Source organism: Ursus maritimus, unplaced genomic scaffold, assembly GCF_017311325.1.
Source record: "Ursus maritimus isolate PB19 unplaced genomic scaffold, ASM1731132v1 scaffold_13, whole genome shotgun sequence".
Classification (NCBI taxonomy): Eukaryota; Metazoa; Chordata; class Mammalia; order Carnivora; family Ursidae; genus Ursus; species Ursus maritimus.
Window position 1 is genome coordinate 37,143,914 of NW_024423675.1, and position 26,846 is coordinate 37,170,759.

General features: G+C 36.6%; 1 protein-coding gene across 1 annotated transcript in view; it reads left to right on the forward strand.

Moving 5' to 3' along the window:
* LAMA2 (laminin subunit alpha 2) overlaps positions 1-26,846 on the forward strand; it is a 601,373-nt gene that overhangs the window by 388,718 nt on the left and 185,809 nt on the right. The window contains exons 23-29 of the mRNA XM_040627485.1: positions 9,487-9,723; positions 10,969-11,112; positions 11,818-11,997; positions 12,106-12,294; positions 12,375-12,508; positions 16,054-16,171; positions 23,316-23,450. Of these exons, the coding sequence (XP_040483419.1) occupies positions 9,487-9,723; positions 10,969-11,112; positions 11,818-11,997; positions 12,106-12,294; positions 12,375-12,508; positions 16,054-16,171; positions 23,316-23,450 (1,137 nt within the window). The remainder of the gene's footprint in view (positions 1-9,486; positions 9,724-10,968; positions 11,113-11,817; positions 11,998-12,105; positions 12,295-12,374; positions 12,509-16,053; positions 16,172-23,315; positions 23,451-26,846) is intronic.

A 26,846-nucleotide genomic window follows, 5' to 3' on the forward strand; every position in this document is an offset into this window, starting at 1 on the left:
ACCAGTGATTACAGTTGTATTACCGCCCCTTATGCCCCCTTGTAGTCTACTTCCCCTCACCCCTCAATCAGCACCAGGAAACTACGGTTTCTCCTTCTATCACTGTAGTTATGTTATTTCTACAAATTCATATAAATCAAGCCATATTCCATGTTGTTGTTGTTTGGGTTGTGTTTGTTTGGGGGATTATTTTTGGTCTGGCTTCCTTACTTAGTATAATGCCTTTGTAAGTCATCCATACTGTTGCATAATATCAGTAGTTTGTTATTTTTAAGTGTTTAATAATTTTACATTAGCTGACATGCTCTGACTTGTTTATTTATTTACCATTTAATGGGCATTTGGGTCATTTCCAGTGTGGGCTGTTATGAATAATTTTGCTATGAACACCAGTGTACAAGTCAAAAGCATCGGTGTAGATGTATGATTTCATTTCTCGTCACAAGAATACTCTACATCCTTCCCAGCACTTGGGATTCCGACTGATTTTAAGCATTCAGTTGGGTGTTTATTTATTTATTTGCATTACTTTAATGTCCAGTGATAATGGGAATAATTTTATTTGTTTGCCATTTATATATCTTCTTGTGCGAAGTGTTGATACAAATCTTTTCTATTTTGGGTTGTTAGTTTTCTCAGTAATGTGCTGCAAGTGTTCTTTACATCTTCTAAATGCAAGTCTTTTAACATATGTGTGTTCTATAACTGTTTTCTCCCACTATACAGCTTGTATTTTATTCCCTCTGTAGTATCGTCATCTAATTTTTATAAAGGCTAGTTTTTATTATCTTTTCCTTTCATGGCATGCTTTTTATTTTCTAAGGAATACATATTTACTTAAGTCAAGATCTAAAGATACCTTTCCTGTACTTTCTTCAAGAAATTTTATAGTTTTGGCTTTGACATTTAGGTCCACATTCCATTTTCAATATTAATTTTCCGTATGGTTTGAGGTAACGGTCGAAGTTCACTTTTTATTGGATATCCAATTTTTCCAACATCATTTTTGAAAAAATTGTTCTTTCCCAATGAATTACTTTGGTCAAAATAAAATAACCATATATGTCCCTCGTACATTTTTTAACTCTATTCTGTTTCGTTGATCTGTGTCCTTCCTGGTACTAACAAGGTACTGTCTTGATCACTGCAGCATTCTAGCCTAGTATGAAATCAGGTAGTGTAAACTCTCCAGTTGCTTTTCATTGCCAGTACCTTTGGGGTACATTAGATCCTTGCATTTCCATATAGATTTTTAAAGCAGTTTATCAATTTATTTTTTAAAAGCCTTCTGGGATTCGATTGGGATGACTGAATCTACAGGTCAATTTGGGAAAAATCAACATTTTAAGAGTATTGCATCTTCCAGTGTATGAATATGACATGATTTTTAATTTTGTTGTCTGTAATTTTTTTCTCAGCAATGTTTTATAGTTTTTGGTGTGCAAATCTTGTACATGTTCTGTTAAATTTATCATTGTGTTTCATATTTTTTACAAAATGTTATTTGTTTCATTTCAATTTCCCATTGTAGCCAGCATAGAAAAATGCAATTATTTTTATATATTAACTTTCTATACTGCATCCGTGCTAAGCTTATTCTAGTTATTTTTTGGTAAATTCATTAGGATTTTCTATGTAGACAATCATTCCATCTGCAAATTGAGTTTTACTTCTTTCCTTTCCCACCCATGTAACTTTTATTTCATTTTCTTGACCTATTACAGTAAAATGCTTGCAGTGCTGGGAACAAATATCCTTTCCTTATTCCTTATGTTAAGTAGAAGGCATTCAGTCTTTTACAGTTCAGAATGTTGTTAGCTGTATTTTATTTACAGACGCTCTTTATCAGTTTGAGGATGTTCCTCATGTTCCTAGTCTTAAGTACTTTTATCAAGGATATATGTCCAATTTTGTCAAATGCATCTTCTACATCTGTTGAGATGATCATATGATTTTTCTTTTTCAGCTGTTAGTATGATAAATCATATTAATTGATTTTCAAATGTTGAGCCGACTTGTCAATCCTCAGATAAATCCTGCTTGATCGTGAGGGATTATCCACTTTAAATTATTTTAGATTGTGTTTGCTACCATTTTGTTAATAACCTCTGTGTCTCTGTTCATAAGGAATATTGGTTCATAGTTTAGGGGTTTTTTTTTGGTAGTTTTATTGTCTAGTTTTGTTATTGGGGTGCTGCTAGCCTCATGAAATAGATTGGGAAGTATTCCTTTCTCGTAGTTTCTGAAAGAGTTTGCATAATCAATGAAAATCAATGACAACAAAAATACTTTAGAAAAAAGACAATGAGGCCAAAAAATGATTCTTTGAAATTATTAATAAAGCTGGTAATACTCTAAGAAGATTGATCAAGAAAATAAAGAGAGAAGAAAGCAATAACCAAAATCAGGAATAAAGAGGATCCTGCATATGTTAAAAGAATAATATGAAAATAATACGAGCAACTTTAACCAATAAATTTGATAACTGTACAAAATAGCAATTCCTTCTGTTTACTTTGAGTTTAATTTTCTCTTATGTTCCAAGTTTCTTAAGATGAAAGATCATTGACTTGAGATTTCTCTTCTTTACTAATATAAACACTTCATGTTATAAATTTCCTCCCAGGCACTAATTTAGTTGCATACCACACATTTTGATATGATGTTTAAATTTTCTTTGTTAAAATCTTATTTATTTTATTATTTATTTGTGATTGTTGATTATTTAGAAGTATGTTGTATCTTTCTGTTATATCTGTATTGTAATACATACAACATACTTTGTATTATTCATTTCTTTGGAATTTATAGAGATTTGTTTTATGTCTCAGAATTGTGGCCATTTTGATTAATGTACTAGCAAACAATGTGTATTCTGGTATAATTGGATGAAATCTTCTATAAAAGTCAGTTATCCTTAATGATTTTTGTGTGTACACATTCTATCAATAACAGAGTGTTTATACTTATGATTTATCAATTTTTTTTCTTTTAGTTCTCTCAGGTTTTGATTCATGTATTTTGGAGTGATAATACTAGGTGTATATGCATTTAGAATTATTATGTCTTTTTGAAAAGTTGATGCCTTTATTAATATGAGATGTCCCTCTTTATCTTGGGTAATGTTTCTTCTTCTGAAGAGTATTTTTTTCTGATAATTATATACCCATTGTTCCATCTTTCTTTTGATTGGTATTTGTCTGGTTTACATTTTTCCACACTATCATTAACTCCATCTCTTTTTTAAAATTTAGTATGTTTCTTTTAGTTAGAATATATTTAAATCTCTGTTGTTCCTCTGATCTTAATTGGATTATTTAACACATTTCCATTTAATGTAATTATCAGTATGGTTGGGTTAAGTCTGCATTTTGCTGCTTGCTTTGCCCTATCTGCTCTTGCCTACTTTTTACTTCTTTTCTATCTTATTTTGGATTCAGTAATTTTTATAATTATATTTTATCTTCACATTTGACTTATTAACTATACCTATTTTATGTTTTTTGTCTTTGTCTAGGGATGTACATCTTACCTTTTCAAAACGTATCTTAAAATAATAGTACACACTTTAGCATAGAAACCTGACAAGAGTAAACCTCTAATTCCCTTTTTATCCTTTATGTTACTCCCTTTCTTGTCCTTTGTTATTATTGTCATACATTTTACTTCTATATATTATATATCCTACAATATAATCTTATGATTTTGATTTAAATAGTCAATTATCTTTTTAAAAGGCAAAGATGCTGCTTTTCTGTTTTTACACACATGTATCAATTCTCGTGCTGTTCATTCCTTTGTGTACAGCCAAATTTCTGTTTCATATTGTGTGTCTTTTTCCATTAGCTACATTGTTAATTACTACTATTATTATTTCTAGTATTTCAGGCCTGCTGACAATGATTCTTTCAATTTTGTACGTTCAAAAACTATTTTTCCTTCATCTTTCAAAGATATTTTTTCTAGGTATAAAATCTTAAATCCTGGTTTTCAGCAATTTGATTATGCTGTCTTTTGTGATTTTCTTGTTTATTTCTCATGTAGTGAGTTGGACCTGTTGGATCTGTGGGATCACAGTTTTTATTAAATTGGAAAATTTCTAGCCACTACCTCTTCAAATACTTCTCTTTTCTTTACCCCCATGTCTCCTTCTGGAGCTCATTTTGTGTATGTTGGTCCGCTTGGTAATTTTCCACAGCTGACTAAGATTCTGTTCATTCTTGCATTCTTGTTTTTCTGTATTCTTCACTTTTGATAGTTTCTATTGTTAAGTGTCCAAACCTACTGATATTTTTTTTTCCTGCGCTGTCTAATCTGTTTTTAATCTAGTTGGTTATATTTTTTTCATTTCAAATTTTTCATCTATAAAATATCCAGTTGGATATTTTTATATCTTTCATTTCTCTCCTCATTATAGTCACATTTCCATTTATTCTCTAGAATATATATAATATTTATAAATATCAGCTTTTGCAATATGATTGTCTGCTAATTCCACCATTTCTTTTATTTCAATACTATTCCTAATGGCTGATTTTTCCTGGTTATGAATCATAGTTTGTTGCTTCTCTCCATGCCTGAAAATTTTATTTAGATGCCAGATGTACATTTTCCATTGTTGCATATTGGCTTTCATTGTATTCCTTTAAAGAGTATTGAACTTTATCTTGGCAAATAGGTTAGTTACTCACTGATCACTTGGATCTTTTTAAGCCTTGCTTTTAAGTTTTTAGTTTAGTTTTGTTTTATTTTAGGGAGGGTCTAGAGCAGGCTTTAATCTAGGGGTCATTTAGCTCTACTACTAAGGGGCTAAGTGCATTGAGAACAGAACCTAGTGCATTACTGTGTCTTTCTACTTGGGCTGTTGGGAATATGAATTATTTCAAGCTTTCTGTGAGCTCTAGGAATTTTTTCAGCCTATGGCTTTCCAATTTATTTTTCCCTTTCAGCCACATAGAAATGTTACCCCATGCATACATAGATCAGTACTCAGCCAAAGATTCAAGGGGACCCTTCTGCAGATCTCTGGAATACTCTCTGTGTGTGACTTTCTCATTTTTAGACATATATCCTATTGGCCCCATAAATTCTATCTCAGCTTCTCCAAACTCTATGTTTCTCAATCCAGCTGTAGTGCTGGCTTTATTTGGGTTCCCCCTTTTTGGGTTGCAGCCCAGAAATTTCCTTCATGCCCTGCCTCATTTGCTTTCCTTTTCTCAGAAATCACAGTCCTGTGCTTCCTGGCATCCACTGTTTGAAAATAGTTGTTTCTTAGTTTTCATTTTTTAGTTTTTGGTTTTGTAGTTTAACAGCTTAAAAGAGTGAAGATAAACCATGTAAGTGCTTTAAAAACTAAAAGACTGTTTAAAAAGAAAGAATATTCTTTAGTTATCAAATGCAACACAGAGGTCAAATAGGATTAGGATTGACCGGTGTCCATTAAGAGCAATAAATAAGGGCATTTTGATGTTAATGAGAGTCATTCTAGTCAATCACATTGGGTTGAGGAATATTAGAACACGATGACCAAATGTGGCCTGTATGACTCCGTGGTAGTACCAAATAGAGATGTAAACCATTTTTTCTGCACACATGCAGGCTCTAATCATCTTTACATATATGATAGAGCATCGGAATACATGGGTCCAGAATACATAACCTAGAAGAAAACAAGAGTATTGGTGATTGTTCAAAGAAGTTCAGATATATGACTTCAATTAGTCATATGTTAGTCATTAGTCATTAGTCTAGTTTCTAATAAAAACTAGAAAGGACACTCATCTTTCTAGTGCCAATGACACTATTAAGTTTGAAGTACATTTTTGGAAACAAAACAAAAACTTCTCAAGAGTTCCAAAGCTCTTTGTGAGTATGAACAGTGCTATCAATTTCTATGTTGGACTTTTTGCATTTTCAACTTTGAATCCAAGCACTACCCCATCCCTGGGACTCATGAATAAACTCCAAGGAAACTTAAGAGGGTTCCATTCTATCCACAAAATCCTGTGATGTGGCCAAACTCTAATAATCTCCTGAGATTAAAGCTGATGTCTAACCTGGATATAAATCTAAATGGAATATAGACCAAGTTTCCTTTAAAAAAAAAAAAGTAGTTCTATGTTTGATACCATTATTTTACTGGTCATTGAATTAACATTATGTTGATTGAAGTTGATTGAAAATTTTTGATTACTTTGAACCACTGTTAAAAATCTGAATTTCTGAATAGTTACACACTTCTTCATTATGAATGATTACAAAAGAATTCATAGAGTCCTCACAAATATTTATGAGCATGTATTCTATTGAAAAAATTGGGATGATTATAATCTAAATGAACAGTGATTTGAGATTTATAGCTTCCTTGTCTGTGTGTCATGGATAATTTCTCTGTGCTGAAGTGTGAGTGCACACATCATTTGAGCTTTCACTGAAGTAGAATACAAAGCCTGCCATCTTTCACTAGCAGGGGAATAGTGCATAAATCCTCTATTGCTAAACAAACATTACATCTAATTATGATTTAAGTTTGATTTTGGCTATAGTGCTATCTAAACATATGGTTAATGGTCCCTTTTATTCTCCACTATAACTTCCTGAATAAACTTCCTGATTTGGAAAGGCACCAATGTCTACTTGGACTGTCATCTAGTCTTTAAGAATTAGTGCTTTGGTACTATATAATAAATTGGGTAGCAGACACTTCATATTTTAGTTCAAGGATAAGAATGTCTCATGAGACATTTTAAAATATATCACATGGCTATAGTTTCCCTAACATCATAATTTTCTGTTTCTGATTATGGCACACTTTATGTAAGTGAATCAAGAAAAAAATCACTTAAGTGAAAGAATTAATTCTTATTTTTTAAGATTTTATTTATTTATTTTAGAAAAAGAGAGAGCAGGGAGAGGGAAAGGGACAAGCAGACTGTGCTAAGCACAAAGCCTGACATGGGGCTCTATCCCACCACCTCTGAGTTCATGACCTGAGCCAAAATCAAGAGTCAGATACTTAACTGACTGAGCCACCCAGGCTCCCCTAATTATCCTTATTTTGAAATCTCTTCTACATCTGATGTTCTATAAGGATGAGTTAAGTGGGATGACAGCAGTGGGTTATTCTATGCTTAGGAAACTATGTCTATATAACATAATAAATAATCACATTATGGATCTTTGGGCTTAAAAATAACTTATAGTAGCATTTTTTTTTTTTTACTGGATAGCATTGAAGACAGAAAAATACTTATTCATAAAGACAGCAAAAATAATAAGGCTGGTGATTATTTTAATATCAGAATCTGGGAAGATAGTTCACCAAACATTTGGGCAGGAAAGAGATGATAGATGGAAACTGGTGATGGTACATCACGTCCTAGAAAGAGTAGTCTCGTGAGTAAACTACTGTTGGCAAGAGCAGAGGCAGGAACATCCCCGGGAGTAGTGGATATAAGAATTAAGCTGAGCAATGAACGCTTGAGAAATGCAAAGGGATATCCTGCCAGACTTGGATTTGGGAATTTGGCAAGTTGTAATGCATATAATTCTGCTATAGAGCTCTACAGGTATAGATCTGAGAATGATAATAAAACAGTACCAGAAAGACTCAGGTCATTGATGACATACAAACATTGCATGGTGGAAAACTCAGACACAAAGAAAGATGGTACCCACGTGGGTACCAAGTTGGGACTCACTTGGGTGGCAGAAACCATAACTGTTATTTAAACAGGGAAAGTAGCATATAAAGAATTGTTAACTGGTTAAAGGTAGTTACTAAAAAAGCATAAAGGAAGGATGTAGGGGGACCTAAAGTAACAGGTGCAAAAGAATAGTTGCTTTTGCTAGGCTGAGTGAGGGTGAACAGAGTTTGTGGGCAAGTGCTTGTCTATAGATGTTGTCCACCATTGTTGCAGGATGTGAGCATACTGAAGCTGCTTGTCATGGTCAGAGCATGTGTGCCGACCAAAGCTACTCAGAAAGCTGCCTGTGGGGAGAGAGTGGCCTGAGGGCACAACTGAGATTCTTTCTGGGCTGCTGGGCTCTCATACTATAGTAAAAGAGTTAACAGTGACAATAGTAATGAAGAACCAGAACCCAGGACAGAAGTGTCTTCTCACCACTGTGGCCTTATTGGGTCTCTCCAGGGCCCACTGTTGACTAAGCCTAACGTTCTGCTACCTAATCACAGAGAAATGTCTACAGGGTCCAACCATGGTATCATAAAGCAGGACAAGGAAGAGGGAATTTAGAGCTCCGAGCCAGTGTTGATCATTGCCACTGCTGATCTCTGAAAATAATTTATTCCAAGATCCTAAATGGAATTTTAGAAACTTGCTTGGCATTTTCATTAAATTACTATGAGCTAGGAGCTCTGTAAATCAAGAGCAGAAAGACTTAAAAGAATACAAGACGAAAAGACATACAAATGAGCACAAATTAAAACTGAGATCAAATAAATTATTGAAAATCAGCTAAAAAATGCAATCGTGTAATTAAAAATGCATTGGTGGCATATACATACAATGGAATTTTCAGTGTGTAAAATGGGCACTATAAAATGGTCAACAAATCTGAGAGGCAAATAGGAAAACGGCTGCAGAGAACATTAGGATATCACAGGTTGGGCAGACAGACAAAAGCGGTGTACTTTAAGAATTGTAGGTGATCCTGAAGAAGCAGATGGGTAAATTAGGACAGAAGTAAAAACCAAAAATAAATTTAAATAAAAAAATACTGTTGTTCTCAAACTGAAAGAACTCATCAGAGTCTAATAAATTAATAAAAAAGACTCAAACTTTTAAAAATTCTAGCAAAATTTTGAGTTACATAAATGAAGAGAACAATCCTATATGCATGCCGAGGAGGAAGAAATACATTACCAGGAAAGCACTTCAAATCAGGCTTGTCTGCAAAACGAAATGCCAGAAAACAACAACCTAGCTAGATGTCACTTTCCTGAGTTCTCTTGGCTTCCCCAAATCTGGTTTGGGGCTCTCTGTGTGTTCTCAGAGACTTCTGCACTTCCCCTATTATATAATTCTTATTTCATCCTGTTGTATATATACTCACTTGTCTCCCTCTCTTAGACTGTTAGATAAGTCTCTTTACAGCTTAAATTCTGTAAAAATGAGATGATAAGGTAAAATGACCCTGTCTAAAGTTCAGTCTTTGAAACAAAAAGTGGTTGAGGAAAACCCATACCTACCTTCTCCTTGCTACAAAAAGAAAAAACACACGTTTTCTTTCTTATTCAATAGGATTATGGTTTCTGGACACTCATCTATTTTAGTAAATGCAGGAAGCAATTTTAATGTTATGTTCATTGATGTTTCCCAAGCGACTAAACTAGAACAGTACAAAGCATATAATAGACACATGATGAATATGTGTTTAATGGAAGCATAGAAACATTTGAATTAAAATTTTAAGCTATTTCCCGTGAAATGGTGTTAATGGTTGCTGTTTTTATCTCCTCCGTAGGCTTGTAACTGCAGCACAGTGGGATCCTTGGATTTCCAATGTAATATAAACACGGGCCAATGCAGCTGTCACCCCAAATTCTCTGGTACAAAATGTACAGAGTGCAACCGAGGTCACTGGAACTACCCTCACTGCAGTCCCTGCGAGTGCTTCCTTCCCGGGACTGAGGACAGGACCTGTGACTCAGAGACTAAAAAGTGCTCCTGTATTGATCAGACTGGGCAGTGCACCTGTAAGGTATGTGCTGCTGAAATATACTAAAGGAACACCTTCCCTGGGTTCTCTTTCCGTTGCTCACTTTTAACTTCATTCAGTGGTCATTATTCATGCTCCATTATGTTAAACAAATAGACAAAAATTCATTATCAGACACAGTTTTTATACGTATATGCTTATTGGCATACAGAGAAGCACTGCTCTTTAAGAACTTACTTTCAACCAAAATCCAACTTTGTTTCCAGTTGATAGAGATAATATACTTTTAATGGTGAAGTTAAATTTTTCTTTACATATTTGCTTTGCTTAAACAGGAATAATTTGGGAAGGAAAAAAAAATGACAGTTTTCTTAAGCATCATCAGAGAAAAATCACAGCTAGATAATAGGGCTTCTAAAAAACCATTTCTCTTCAAATTAATCCACAATCACTGTACACTGAAAAATATATTTACTGCTGTGGAAGTTCAGTAAAATTTCATCACGTATAAACACTGACATAACAAACAGTGACTACGTGCAAAATTCAGCTCTCATTAATATTGTTAAATGATGTAGAAAAACAGGCAATTAAAAAGGATAAGAGGGATTTTTCCCCCCTTAGATATTTCTGAAAAATCAATCCCAGGATAAATGCGGTTAAGACCATGTCAGAGGTATCTTTTCAAGAAAAAAGTCTATGCAAAGAGGGACAGAGGACATAGGAAAATGAAATCCAGGGAGTGATTATTAAAATAGTCTTCTGAATTTAGAAAATGGCAGATTTTGCCATTGAAGTCCCCAGACAAAACACAAAGTCGAATGCTGCATTATTACATATTATGATTATACACTGTGTTTAATATGTATTTGATGTGGATGTATATGCCACAGAATGATAATTGTATAAACCTATATTTTAACACCCTGCCCTTTTTTTTTTTTTTTTTTTACTACTTTATATCACACCACTGTCTGGGAATCAATGTTTCTATTTTGCCTTTGAAAGTCTCATGACTCTTTCATATTGTTCACAGTGGATATTAGGAAATGTGCAGCTTAGATTGTAAAACCAGTATACAATAGCCTCTGCAATGTCTTTCTGTATAAATAAAGCCTTTTTTAGACTTCTGAAATTCTAACAATGAAATTAACTACATATGCCATTTCAGACGTGAGTCTAATCCTCAGTGTTCCTTTTTGGTTAATTAAGAAGTATTACTCATTCTCAAGTGTATTTCTTTTATAACCTCATTACCGACCCCGAGGAACTCTCCTCTTCCTTCAGGCGAATGTAGAAGGTGTCCACTGTGATAGGTGCCGGCCGGGCACATTTGGACTTGACGCCAAGAACCCACTTGGCTGCAGCAACTGCTATTGCTTCGGGGCTACTACCCAGTGCTCGGAAGCAAAGGGACTGATCCGTACGTGGGTGAGTAAGAAACAGCTGAGCCATGTAATGGTATGATGTCAGTTTCTGCTGGTGTCTTTCAGCCAGGCCCTGGGGGGTAGGAGGCGATGGTGAAACATTTAATTAAGCAAGCTTTTCCCCTGTGCACTTTTAGAACTGGGGCCATGTGACATTAGACAGTTGGGATAAATGCCTTTTTTTTTTTCCACCTGAAAATAGCTCATTTATTGTTGATGAGGAAATAGATGCCCAGTGAGAAAGGGAGACATTGTAACCGAAGCATTGTGTTTGGGGGATGGGCAGAAGCTGCCTTCTGGAGAGTGAGGGCGCCGGCGCGTGAATGCAGGCACGTGCTCAGGGCAGTCACGGAAACCAGAACTAGCTGCACGTTCTCTCCAACCAGCCTTAGAGAATCGCTGCCTTTTAAGGGGGCAGCGCGTTTGCTCTTACTGTCATTTTTCTCTAGCTCTTCCCACTTTAAGTTCTACTTTTTATTAGTGTAAAAAACCAATTTTCACAAATGTTGCAGTTTTCACCGTGCACACAGGGCAGAAAGATCCATCCCCTGCCCTGGTGTCTCGCGATGCGCTAGTTTTATTTCTCGTCAGAACTCCTCCTCAGAGGGAGAAGGGGACTGCAGAGAGACACGCGGTCCCGCACTTCGTTTCGAAGGGGTGCCCATAAGACTTGTGCTCAGCCCCCCGCGGTGTGCTGGTGCCCTCGCAGGTGACCCTGAAACCTGAGCAGACCATCCTGCCTCTGGTGGACGAGGCACTGCAGCACACCACTACCAAAGGCATCGTGTTTCAACACCCAGAAATTGTTGCACACATGGACCTGGTGAGACAGGAACTCCGTTTGGAACCCTTTTATTGGAAACTTCCAGAACAGTTTGAAGGAAAGAAGGTAAGGACAAGAACTTCAAAGTCCTATGAGAACAAAGTAAAATGTGTTTTTGGAATCACGCCATATGGGGCTTTATCTGACTCGCCACTCCTCATTTTCTTTTGCCAGTTGATGGCCTATGGCGGCAAACTCAAGTACGCAATCTATTTTGAGGCTCGGGAAGAGACAGGTTTCTCTACCTACAATCCTCAAGTTATCATTCGAGGTGGTACCCCTACGCATGCTAGAATTATCGTCAGGCATATGGCTGCTCCTCTAATTGGCCAGTTGACACGGCATGAAATCGAAATGATAGAGGTAAGCTGATTAGTTTGGGGCAAGGATGCCAGTGGTTTTGCATTTAGTTTCATCAAAGTGGTTTCTTTTCCTGTTAACAGAAAGAATGGAAATATTATGGTGATAATCCTCGAATCAGTAGATCTGTGACCCGTGAAGACTTCTTGGATATTCTATATGATATTCATTATATTCTTATCAAGGCAACTTATGGAAATATCATGAGACAAAGCAGGTAAACTATAATAGAGTAAAAGTTCAATTCTTATTTTAGAGTCTATAGGTAAGATCGATAAGACACCCGACAAGAAAGATTTAGATGTTTGGTTTGGAAGTGTGATGGTAGAAAACAAGTCAAGGATGGCTTCCAGGTCACCTGGTGGAAGATACTACCATCCTCCCCCCCGCCCCCAAAATAAAATAGAATGAGAAGCAAGTTTAAGGGGAGGGGAAAAAAAAAAAATTGACCTTTGACCTGGTGAGTTTTAGATGCCAGTCAGAAATTCAGAAGAAGTCGCCCTGCAGGGTAGAGATAGATAACTATTGTGCTATAAATAGATTACAAGATTGCTGAGAAAGTGACCCCCTTAAAATTTCGAGGGAGTCAGTCAGGGTCAAGTTGGTCTCATTTTTTCCAACCATGGGCATTCTCAGTGTTCATCCCAGTGCGCCCTACAATATTGTCCCTCTCACTGTGAATCACGATGTGAAAAGATTGGCAATCACACCGAATAGAGAAGGACAGAAGAATAGTAATAGTAAATGTGGTGTCATGGAAGCCAAAGGATGAGAATACTACAAGGAAGGAGGTATAGTTTCGTATAACCCAAGGAGGCCAATTAAAATGAGGCTTTTGAGACTGTCACCTAGTATCACACTGGTGCCATTCATAACACCAATTTTTGTAGAATCCTGGCGCAAATCTCAAAGTTTTGAGCTATGAATAGGGCACAGTGGCCCTAACAGATAGGCGTAGACTATTGTTTTCCATGAACATAAATGTAAAAGGGAGGAATGAGATAGTGTCAAAGATCAAAGGATGATTGTTTAATCTGAGTGAGAAGTAAACATGTTTACAAGCCCTGAGGGAAAGGAGTTTGTAGCAAGATATACATTAAAAATGATAGGATAAAGAGAAAATAAATAATGGAGAAGCCAGGAGATTTCAACCTGAGCACAATGATCACGTCCTACTGTGGAAGGGGCAATTTACCCAATGAGATAAAATGAGGAATTGCACACATGTATTTAAGTTTCCTGCCATGGAGGCAGAAAGTTGAGTTCGTACACATAGTCTCAATTTCTCTGGCATGTCAATTTCTCTGTTATTTCCTGTAAGAATAGGAATCAATAGATGTTTGAAAACAAGTCTTATAGAAAAAAATAGTAGATCCATTTAGAAAAACAAAACAAAAAAATTATGAATTCTTTTATTGGCAAACCAATGAATATATAAATCCCGTATTTCAGATGTTTAAACTATACTAAACATAGGAGAAGTTTTTTTTTCTTTGTTGCAAAAGATCCATATTGTTCTTCTGATTGGACCATTAGTCGGGACTTTGAGTAAAAGAATAAATCAAGGATCAAAATTCACTTTCAAATCTGTATCCCTTTGGTGTTCTTTTTACATTTCTCACCTCTAAAGTTATTTTATGTGAAATAATTTTTAAAAAGTCATGTACCAAAAATATACTGCCAGCAATATCATTAATTATTTTAAAATATCAAGTGTAAATCAGGTGGCAGAAGCCAAGGCAATATTTGTATGTCATGGAAGATAGCAGGTAACTTTGTGGGTGTGGAAATGAATAATTATTTTGCAAATTCTTCCATGCTACAGTGAGAGTCTGGTAGCACAGAACATTTTGTTCGTAGAACTGATAGAAACAATGATGTCATGCATTTTTCATTATACTTTCTTTGCTTCCCTCACACTGATTCCCTTTTATGGGGGAAAGATCACCTTTATTTTGTCCCCCCCCCTTAAATCTCTTTATCTTATCATATTGTTCACAGACCCCTCTAAATAAAATTCTTTAAGAGATCATTTTGTGAGACTTAAGGATAAATAAATAAATACATCACTTGTTTTAGGCTCAATAAAAACTAAAGCCATTGTCTATCAACAATAAGAATAAATAAAGCAATGGATCAGCACTTAATTTTCTAATACAGTGGAATCGCGACGACAGTGAAAGATACATTTGAATCTTCTGTCAAAGATAGAACATAACCCTGCATCTCTGTTCAGTTACAGATTTAAAACAGTCTCAGAAGCAGAGGGTTTGAGAGTTTTACATGTAGTTTGAGACTTTGTATATAATGTCAATGCTGACATTGCCTTTTTTTTCTTCGCTTTTGTCTTCTCTCACATTCATTGGAAGGATGTAACAACTTTGCATTTCAGTCTTCACTTAAATAGAAGCTTGAGTTTGACCAAATCCCTGATTCAAGCAAAAGTTGCTCTTTCATCGTCTGAGAAAAACCAGGTGCATTGCAGAAATATCTGTTGTTGACACACAATTCAAGTTTTACTCAGTTTTTTAAATATTCACCAACCTGTTGTGTGCGTGCATGTGGGAGAGAACGGAAGATGATGCTAGTAACCCCTCATGTTATAAAATACCCCCCGATGCCAACAGAGAAGACTCGTGAACAAAGCTCGTTACCCTCTGACTCCCACACACAATCCAAGGGAATATAAAAGTGGAGTCTTTCTTGCAGGAGGGGAGTGGTTTGTTTATAGGTCAAACTGCTCTGTGTACTATAAGGAGGGGAGAGTGAAATCAGAAATTTAATTGAACATGTGTTTCATAAAGGCTGGCTGATCTTCCGAGTGAAGATTACAATCTAGCAACGTCAAGGTGTGCATTCATAATTCAGTGTCAATAAAACGTACCTATGCTTGTTACAAAGTTTATGATTCAAGCTCCTTAAACTATTGGAGGTGACTTTTAGTGAAGCAAAACTATTCATTTTCTCATTTAAAAGTTTATTTGCAGAACATTTCATGTTACCAGTTAGTCAATCATGAAATAGTCTGAGTTTATGGGCCGCATATATTTTTTAATGCATAATTTCAAATGAATGTAAAAGGTATCAACATTTTTGCTAGGAATATATATAGTTTTTTCAATTATAAGGACCTTTCTACCAATAGGAAGGGTGAGCTAAGTTAGTTGAAGGATTTACTTAATAAAATTAACAAAATCACTAATTTGAAAGGTTCTTTATCCTTTATCCAGTAAGATCAATATTACTGGATTATGTTCCATTGTTGTTTTCTAGATGGTTTTCTAAAGTTCTTGAAAGGACATTCCGACACTCAAGAGGAAGAAATCCGGCTAGTTGTAAATTAAAAGCAATTTCACTTGTGACTACGGAGATATTCTAATGGGGAATGACCTTGGTTTGTCTGTTTGAAGGAATATAAATGTCTAATTAATTGGCCATGTCTACCTGAAGCCACTCACATTTTAAAATGTGGGGAAAAAAATCTTTATAATAACTTCTCAACAGGACATCGGACATCTAATTTACTAAACTCCTTATGATTTATGTGAAGATTTTGCTAATGTGTAATCTCAGCCTTTGAGGAAGCAAAGATGCAGGGATATGATGTGGCATCTGAGCCCCTGGAATTTAGGCAGCTTGAAAACAACAGGACAAGCTTGAGGTTATTGACAAAAACCCGAGAAGACTCTTTGTAGGATTGGGTGTTTACTATGTGAGCTTAATTTACTGGCGTGATAATCTAAATACATGCGCTGTTTGCAGGATTTCTGAGATCTCGATGGAGGTAGCCGAACAAGGACGCCTAACAGCACTGACTCCTCCAGCTCGCTTGATAGAAAGATGTGATTGTCCCCCAGGCTATGCTGGTTTGTCCTGTGAGGTAAGCTGGTTACCCCTAACCTTAAGCTCAACTCACTTCACCAGCCAAATGGAAATACTTCCACAACTATCTTGGCTGCAGTTTTCCTTGTTCATGCATATCCTTTATATATATATATATAAATTTATATATATATATATATAATTTATTTATTTTTTTATTTTTTTACCTTCCGCTCACAGCGTGAGACACAGTAAGATAAGGGTGGTGTTACTGTGACTTAGAAGTAGGAATCACATCCGAAGGGAAATATTTGATGAAAATTAAAAGATTTGTAAAAATATGGAGCAGTCAGGAAATAAGAATGTTTTCAGAAAGCACCTTTATTATATCTGAGCTATTTTCTCGGCACCTCTTCTGAATGGCTAAAGACGTTTAAGCCGCAGTGATTCTGAGATAGGATTATATTAGGTTTTGAAGATTGTTTTTATATGGAACATGACAGAACGTAGGCACTAAATAGCAGACTGTTCCCTTCAACATAAGCTTCTCAGAAGGATGTATGTTTTTCCCACAGTGCCACTACCATCCAGTCGTTATATTTTTTAAAATTGCTTATTTTGCTCTCTGGGATTTTCCTTTGATTATCTTTAGAACTGGCATATTTTCTAGATCTTTATCCTCTGGAAGTCTATTTCATTTTTGTGAATATGAAATATTAATAGGAAGAGTATATTATAGGGGAAAGTGGAATGGATGGGAAACTAGCCTGAGTTTGAATCTCGACTTCACCATATACCAGGACTGAGACCTTGCACCATTCACTAAACCTCTTTAAGCTTCAGCTGGTAAACCTCCAAAACCCTTACTTGCCACCACACTTGTCCCTCTCCTGCAGACCCATAGTATTCCCCACAGTGCAACAACCAAAGTCATAGGACGGTCGTCCAGGATCTGCTCCAGCCCTGCAGCGCAGATGCCTTCCTGGTAGGCAGATTGTTGGTGCCCACCGTGTAGCTGGTTAGATATTCTTAATACCTCTCCTACCTATGGCTGAGGGAGGAATCATATGAAGACGAAATGAGCTGTGACCCTAAAGCACTATTACGGTGCCCGGCAGTAGGCAACACTGATTGATGTTAATAGTATTATTATGAAATAATTAGTTATATATCCATGCATTGATTTCTTTACATACAATGGTATGCATCTTTCGTAAATAGGATTTGAGGAGTTTTATTAAGTATGGCTCGTAAGGCAGGTGGTGGCACAAGCTTGAAACTAAAGTAACTTAAAAATAATGAATATAAATATCTTGAGATGTAGCATACTATGATGAAAAGAAAAGGAGTTTGGTTTCAGTGAATCCTCCCTAGCTCCACCACTTGGACAGGGTATTCACTCTGTTTGCTGCTGGCCCTTAGAATTTTTACCTGTACAGTCATCATGAGGATTGATTTCAGTGAAAATATGTGTGAAGGTCCTATTATAAACTGAAATGCTATTCAAGTTAGTTACCATTATATAAATTCCATGTTGTTCAGAGAACAATATCATAAGAATAACTGCAAATATCTGTGAAACGTCCTTGGAACAATTTTATAACTTTGTGGCTGCTCTGATGGGCGATATTCATATGAATGTGTCTGTTTTGATCTAATAAATAAATAATCCGGCTCGTTATGAAGTCATAACTCCTACACATACATAATGCACTTGTACCCATACTAGTAAGTGTATATATTGCACTTATATGCACAACCAACCAAAATACACATATGTGCACACAGTGTACATGTGAGCATTGAGACGTGAATGTGGCACATATAAAACATGCTACCTTTCCAATGAGTATAAAAGACTTAAAGACAGAAGACAGAAAGAACTTGAGATTTTTCTAGACAAGTGGAATTTTATCCCAAGAAGCATTTTTGCTATACTGTTGGTTTACTGTGTGACCTTGGTCAATTCTTTAATTGGTATAGGCCTTTGTTGCTTTATAGGTATCCAGTCTATAAATTAACAGATTGGGTTTTGAAATTCTAGAATTCTCTGATTCTGCAATATTATTTTGCTATAAAAGGTATTGTGTAAGTAGTCAAGATTGACCTTCAGCTGTCTTGAAGCAAAAGCTACCACAGCTATACTTCTTTCTGCATGTATTTCAAAGAATACTGTTCACTTACAAATAAAAATGTGAGTAGAGTAGCAAATTATTTTAATGCAGTCTACCTTCCATTCTGGATTTTAAATGTTAAAAACTCTTTTTGCTGTGACTGGTAGGCCTTTTAAATAGCATATTCTAAAACATGCTTGTCCATTAATCTTAGTAATTTTCCATCATTATGTGAAAATATATATTAGCACAAATAAGGAAACTGATAAATGGAGAAGATTAAGAGAACTAGGAACACATACAACCCAGCATCTGCACTGGTGGCTTCACCTATGTCCTGTGAATTTCACTTAAGCTCCTATTTACAGACAATAATTACAGTAATATCCTAGTGTTGAGATTATGGCGATAAAGGCCTATCTCTCATAATAAGGTGCCTGAGGTGTTCTCCACATCCCATTGCCTCTAATCCATTATACATCTTATTTATAATTCATCTTGATTCTAAAGTGTAATTACCCAAGCATAAAATCTAATCATTAAAGCAAGAGCTAAGGACAGTTTTGAAATAATACCTCCCATTCCAGTAACATATGCTTTGGGTCATGAATACACAAAGCAATTCCTTTACAATATTTTTGCCAAATGTATGGTATTCTAGAGACATCTGCATGTACAAGCTCTTCATTTCCTGTCTTTACTAAAATGTGGTTGCAAATAAATAGAATTAAGTGTTAGTTACTGCTGAAAATATAGCCAATTGTAAAGACACTTAGCCTTTGCCTGTTGCCTGTCATCTTATGACGCTTTGGCCCTGTCCCTTGAGAGTGTTAGTTCTAGAAATACTCACTTATTACAATCTATGATTGTATGTATGTACTTCAAATCTATGATTTGAAGTAAAGATCAGATTCCCTTTAGAAATCAAATGAAGGACTCAGTTTCCTTACCACGATTGTTGGTATGGGAGCCATTGAGTTTACAGTCATTTCTTACCATTGTCTGAGTTCACATGATTGCCTGACTGACCTAAGCTGACCTAAACTGGAAATGGAAATAGTCAGTACTGAGTGTGTGGCTCTCTGCGATAAGATCATGGTGATAAATAGTTGCAGACGATCTCTAGCTTGTATGTTGTGCACTTCAGCCTCCGTCTCCTCACCCTCATGTTACAATAGGGCTTCTGGCTCACAGTTGAGTGGTTGCTGTCTACTGGGTCACCATTCTGGAGCTGTTATTTTTGGCTACTAAAAATAACTTTTTACATCTCCCCAAAATGTATCCCTATTATCAACTCATAAAAGTCAAAGGACAAAATAGTGAAAATAGACTTTTCTTCTCCCATATGCACATCTCTTGGGACACCTTTACCACTTTTGTTATATGTGGAAGACCCAAAGACTGTTTTCATGTGCATAAAAATATCGAGGCAGATGGTATGGGGAAGTAGGTAGACATGGATATTCTGTTACCCAATGCAATGGAGAACAATTACTGTTGTTTTTATTTTTAGTCTGTCTTCAATGACTATATTTTTAAAAATTTTCTGGAATAGAGGCATCTATGTTGATTTATTGTATGTGAAGCACTAACCATACATCATCTTATTTAATCCTCACAACAACCTTATGAAAGAAAAAACAACTTATGGTTTACTGAATGCTTATCCTGCACAACATCAACCATGTTTCCTAATAAGTCTACACCAACATTGAGTACATATTATGATCCCCATGTTATGGGTGGGAAAATGGAAGCCCAGGTGGGGTACAAAACCTGCCCATGACCACACAGCTAGAAAACAGCAAAACTACAATTTGAGCCCTGTTAAATTTGTAACAGAGATTACGTACTCAACTCTGATGTTCTACAACATCCTTATGTTCCAGGTGAGGAAACTGCAGCCTGCAGTGTTCAACACCTGTGTAATATTATATTAGTAAGTGATGAACAAGAATGAAACCAAGGATTCCCTGGTTGCAAGACCGGCGTAAAGGTAGAAGATAGGGTTTCCACTGGCAACGGCACAAGCGCTCTTGTTAAAGTCTAAGGAGAGAGGTGGGAGATGTTGTGTAACTCTGCACCTGGAGCTGTGGGTTTTCTATTCTCTTTGTCTCCATCCTCCCACATTTTGTGCAAATGAGATTTGAACATTTTGATTAGATGCCATATCATGCAAATGAAGATAGAAGGACAGCAGAAGACAATTGAGCTATGAATAACTTTAGCACAAGGAAAGAGAACTTTGGAAAAGTTTGAGTTGAAAAAAAAGGGACAGTGTTTATTTGCTTTTCTTAAATTCTCCATTTTGTTTCAGAAAGGATTGTAGATAGGACTTGAAAAAATAGCTATTATCTTTCCTCTTTTTATTCCGACTCAAGCATAATCATTCTCATAAATGTTGCCCCAGTTCACTGAGAACATCTGATATTGAAAAACTCTCAAAAATACCAAAAGTGGAAAGAATGAATACAAAAAAGGATCCCAGAAAGGAGGGGATTAAGATGGAATAAATACATCCAATTCCTTTAAAGAGTGTTTTCAGGTTCTAACTCTTGCATTGTCTCTTGCTTTGCTAACTCTTAGAAATTTTATCTATCAGGACATAAAATTTAATCTAGAATGTTAGAACTAAAGATTCAGAAATCATCTGAGTTAATATACCTGCTCATTTGTGGGGTGGGGAAACCACATCTCAATGATGCCACGCAACTTGCCTCTATCCCTTAGAAAAAACTAACTTGTAAAATCAAGGCTTCCATATTCATTTGTGGCACAGTATCAGAGTCTGTATGCCCTTTAAAAGGCACACGTTACCAGCAGAGAATGAGGAGCATGCCAGTAATTCTCAATTCTGGCTGCTAATTAGACCCCTCTAGGAGCTTTAAAACAAGCGCTGGCCCTTACTCTCAACCAGTTGAATAAGAATTTCTACAGGTGGCGGGGTACCTGGATGGCTCAGTTGGTTGAGCATCCAACTCTTGACTTCGGCTCGGGTCATGATCTCAAGGTCATGAGATCAAGCCCTAGTGAGGCTCCTTGCTGGCTGGGGAGTCTGCTTGAGATTTTCTCTCTCCCTTACCCTCTGCCCCTCTCCGCACTGTCTCTCAAAAAATAAATAAAATCTTTTTTTAAAAAATTAAAAGTTAAAGAATTTCTGGAGGTGGAGCCAGGTATGAGTATATAAATCTCAGATGATTCTATGTGCAGCCAGGATTGGGAACCACAAAGATAGGCCTAGAAGGTCCAACACAGATCTCTCCTGGGAGCTCAGGCTTAGACTCCCCTTACAGGTGCTTTTCTGCTTTGTCCTGCTCTCCTTCCCAGGAAGAGTCATAGTAATAAGGGTAATTGGGTGTGTATCACAGTAAACTTCACCTGCCCCGCTCACCTTCAGATTTCAGTTTATAACAATGAATTTCATGTAATTCCTCAATGAAAAGTCCTGTTGCCGAACTTTATTCTTCCTCTGAGACTTGTTTTAAACTTCTGTTTGAGGTCTAAAATGGACCTACAACTCTCTATTTGTGTGATTTTCACATTCACACATACAGACACAGACACACACATGCACACTCCAACCAAATACACCAGTAAAATAATTATATAGGTATCCAAGGATGAAATCCATGTAAAGAAAATCCAGTTTTATTCTATAATCAACATACTAAAGAACTGGAACGACTCATACTGTGAAATATTTCTAAATACACTTTGAATGGTTTCTTCAGTTTCTTAAAATTAATTCCTCAGCCATAATTTCTAGACCTTATTTGGTAACAATAGCGATATGAACCTTGATTTTCAATAATATGAATATACTTACTAAAATGTATGATGAAGTCCACCATAAGACAAATGAGACTCAAAATATTTTGAATACTGTTCCTGATTTTCTTTATCATCTTGCTCAAAGCTGGGACATTATTTAATCTCATTAAAATTTCTTATAGGCTGTGATAAAAGCAGAGAGACTCTTAATTGAATGCTTAATTGAGGTACTTTTGCAGTATCCAAATCAAAAATAAGCTAGGAGAGTGCTGACTATTGATCTTTTTCTTTTTTCCAAAGAGCCTTTTTGCATACACCACTCTGGACAACCTAGTCCAGAACCAAAAGAACGCAGAAGCATTAGGAAGTTCTTCATGCATTTTTTTTTTTTCCTGCTTATTCAGCAATCATTCTTTCAGCAGCAGGAGCAAGATAGCCTGCGAAAAAAAATCCGACATAGCCAGCCAAGGTGGTCAAACAGTCCCTTTATAATCTTCATTGGGATCTGAAGAGCTCACTCTTACCTCTAACTCATAAATCAAACAGTGTCTGATAAATATGGTAGCTTTGCATACCAAGAGGACTGAGCCTGGAACCTGAGACTGCTCTCATTACCTCTTCAGGACTGTGGGCTTCCTTCCCGAAAGCCAGAGATGTTTTTTTGATACATTTGCATAATAAACCCGAATGAAGATGGAAGTCTTGATTCTGCATATGTCAGCTTTGCTAGCAGTTTTCTGCTTGCTCTCAGATTTTTATTGCAAAATGAAAAAAATAGATCAGGTGAAGATAAATTTTATTGGTGGTCTAATGTTCCCAAGACATGAGAATTTTGAATTTCTTGCTTTTATCGTCTTTAAATTATATCAGTATAAAAAATGCAACCATGACACTTTTCTATTTATTTAATATTTCTCTGAGTCTCATTGGACATTAGCTAGTTATCCATCAAGCATTGCAAAAGCAGACTTTAGGTTGTCAAGGACATTGGAATTCTCTCTTTAGTCCAAATGACAATTTTATTTAAAAATAAACCTCTTTCTCAAGAAAAAGACTGTTTGAAGCTTTTTCAGATTGAGTGGTATATGCAAAAGACAGCCCTCCTTTGCTGAGTTCTGAGGTCTTGGATGACTTCTGTATACTAAGGACCACACAGAAATACACATTAGGAATCAAAACTGGCCCTTGTGTTTATAAGTGATGTTGCCTTTAATGCAGGTGGGGGGAAAGAGGTCCTTTTTCACCACTGAGGAACCCAAGCATTGCTAAACCAAGATTTATAACTTGCCTGTCCTAATTGCTTTCCTTTTCTTTCAGACATGCATGCCAGGATTTTATCGACTGCGGTCTGAGCTGGGTAGCCACACTCCTAGACCAACTCTGGGCACCTGCGTTCCATGTCAATGTAATGGACACAGCAGCCTGTGTGACCCTGAAACCTCCAAATGCCAGGTATTTACCTGCGTCTTTCTTGAATAAGGCCCATGCTCATTTATCTTTACACGTGCTCAGATATCATGTGCAGAGGCGAGCAAGCTAAACTGCAGGGAGAGAGAGAGAGAGAGAGAGTGTGTGTGTGTGTGTGTGTGAAATAAACCAGATGGGAAAAAAAGACATTTACCATATTACATGTATTTTAAAGTAATTAAAAATTGATCATTGGAAAAACCACTGCTCATGTCAAGAAATAAAATATTAATGGCGCTTTAGGAGAACACCTGAGGACACTACTATTTATTTAAAAATCATATGAGGGCTTTTTTTTCTGATTACATACAAAAATAAACTTATAAAAAATCTGGAAATTATAAAACAATATTAAAAAAAGATAAAAGTCATCCAAAATTCAACATAAACATTTAAAATTTTAGGTATTAGATTTCTGTGAATTTTATCATGTGTTTGTAAATAAGATGTATATAATATCACAGGTGCTGTTTTATGTTCTGTTTTTTAAATGTACCTATTACGAGTGTGTTATGTTGCTGGATGTTCTTTGAAATCTTTAGTCTTTGATTAGATATCCCATAATTTAACCACTTCCAGTAGAATTCCAGCTACTTTTGTTTTTGTTGTTATATTCATGTTAACAGCCTGCCCTCTACCACTGCTGTCTACCTTGGAACAATCAGAACTTTCAAGAAATTCAGGTTTGCCATGTCACCACATAGACTCCCCCAGACTCTAATCCTCACAAGCTCTGGACATCAGATTTGCTAACCCCGTTTCCCACCTCTCCTCATCTCCTGAAACCCCTCCAGTGAGATTTCTGAACTCAAGGTAGAAACTCAGCAAAATCCCCAACCCACGTATGTTCCCTCTTCCTTTAACGTTGTGTTCATTTTGCGGTCCCTGACATACTGCTCCCCCTGGAGCCCTCCAAGTGGTAGCTCTTGCCTCACACTCTTCATTTACCTGAGTCTGAAGGTAGGCAGCTGTCCTTGCTCCTCACTGCCTTCCCCGTAGCAACATGCAGATTTGACTCTCATGCCCCCATCTGTTTGCCTGCTACACCTGCTCATGGATGTTCTCACTAACCCTCAGGTCAACCACCTCATCCCTTGAAGATTTTTTCCTCTGTGTCATTCCCATTCTTTCTAACACTATTCCTGTCATAATTCTTGGTGATTTTAATGTTCATGAAATTAACTCTTCCATCCCCTTAACTGTGCTGCTTCTCCTCACTCCATGGTGCTGTTCTAGAACTTGCCATTATGAGAAACTGCAATGTCTCCATAGTCTCAAGGTCAACTGTCCTCTTCTTTGATCACCATCTCTTTTCTCTCCAGTTCATTTCTTGATACATCAACCCAACCTTTTTAGTCTCACCACTGATGCTCACACCTTTTCGTTGTTCCTTAACTCCTTCATGTCCTCACTTTCTCAACCAGCTTAATATTCATGACCCTTCATTAGCATCACTGCCTTACAATGTTCATTTCTCTTGCTACTCCTTTGTTTTCACTCAGTTACTACTAACACTTGTTAACTCCTACTGCTCCACACCTGTGCCTTCTAAGCTGAATGTGGCCACTGAAAAACAGACAACTATGTTTTCTAGTCTCACCATAAATTCATTATCACTCACTTCAAATCGACCCTTTGTGCTGCTCTGCAACCATATCACTTCAGTCCATTTCCTCTCCCACATTTCTGGATGATTATTTCATACCTTTCCTTTCCTCTTCAAGCCCTCAAACCCCTCCCCCAACCCTTTTCCAGCCTTTCTCTCAATTGATGGTCATGCTTTTATTTCATTGGAAGATTAGAAGTAGTTGGAAGAGAACTAATACGATCGTCCATTACCACATGCACCCACCTTTCTGCATCTGTGTGTGGTTACTTCAACTCTTCCATCATTTTGGATGAACTTTTCTTGTTTCTAGAAAAGACCAAGTCTACACTTACGCTCTAGATCCCAGCCCTTTCTCCTACTCAAGGATATTATTCCGCCCATCCCTATTCTGCCCTCTCTCTTGCATCATCGCTTTTTGGTTCTTTTCTTTTTTTTTTTTTTATTTGAAGAGATAGAGACAGCCAGCGAGAGAGGGAACAGAAGCAGGGGGAGTGGGAGAGGAAGACGCAGGCTTATAGTGGAGGAGCCTGATGTGGGGCTCGATCCCACAACGCTGGGATCACGCCCTGAGCTGAAGGCAGATGCTTAATGACTGCGCCACCCAGGCACCCCCACTTTTTGGTTCTTTTGCTATCTTAAAAAAATAATTAAAAAAATAAAAACAAAAAACAAAAATAGGGGCACCTGGGTGGCTCAGTTGGTTGAGCGATGGTCTCTTGGTTTCTGTTCAGGTTATGATCTCATGGGTCATGAGATCAAGCCATGCGTCCAGCTCCATGCTCAGTGGAGAATCTGCTTGAAGATTCTCTCCCTCTTCCTCTCACCTCCAGGTGCATGTGTGCCCACGTGCTCTATCTCTAAAATAAATGGATGAATCTTTTTGTTAAGATTGAATTTATTTATTTTAGAGAGAGAGCATGCATGTGTGCAGGGGTAGGAGCAGAGGGAGAGGGAGAGAGAATCTTAAACAGACTCTGCAGTGAGCATGGAGCCCCACTCAGGGCTTGATTCCAGGACCTGAGATCATTACCTGAGCCAAAATCAAGAGTCAGACATTTAACTGATTGAGCCACCCAAGCACCCCATAAATGGATGAATCTTTAAAAAAAAATAAAGTAAAAATAAAAACACTGTCTTGACTTCACTTTCCCTCTTGACTTCTACCACTTCATTCCTCTCCTTATATACAGTGAAGAGTTGTTTATACTCTCTACAGTTCCTCTCCTCCATTCCCTCTTGAATTACTAAAATCAAACTTTTACCTCTACCACTATACTGAAACCAGTGACTAATATTCAGCTATCAGTCTTCATCTTTCTTCATCAATCAGCAACATTTGCTACTCTAAATCACCCATACTCTTTAAAAGTTTTTGTTCACTTTGCTTCCCTGGACATGCTATTGCAGGGATTTCTAAACCAGGGGACTACACCTTCTGTCTTCTTTGCTATATTTTCCTTCATACCTGAAGCCTACATACTGCAGTTCCCAGAATTCAATCCTTGGAACAGTAGGCTTCTCTAACTTACACTCATTCTCATGGTGATCTTACCCAAGCACATGTCTTTCAGTACATATGCTGAGAGACCATGGTATTTACCACTGTTTCAATGATTAAATCTTAGATCCAACTCTTTAATCTCTCTAGAATTTATAGTGGTATGAAGAGGTATCTTTCTTCAAATATGTATTACTTTATTTTTTAAATTTTATTTATTTTTACTTATTTTATTTAAATGCAATTAGATGTAGAGTTCAGTAATTCATCAATA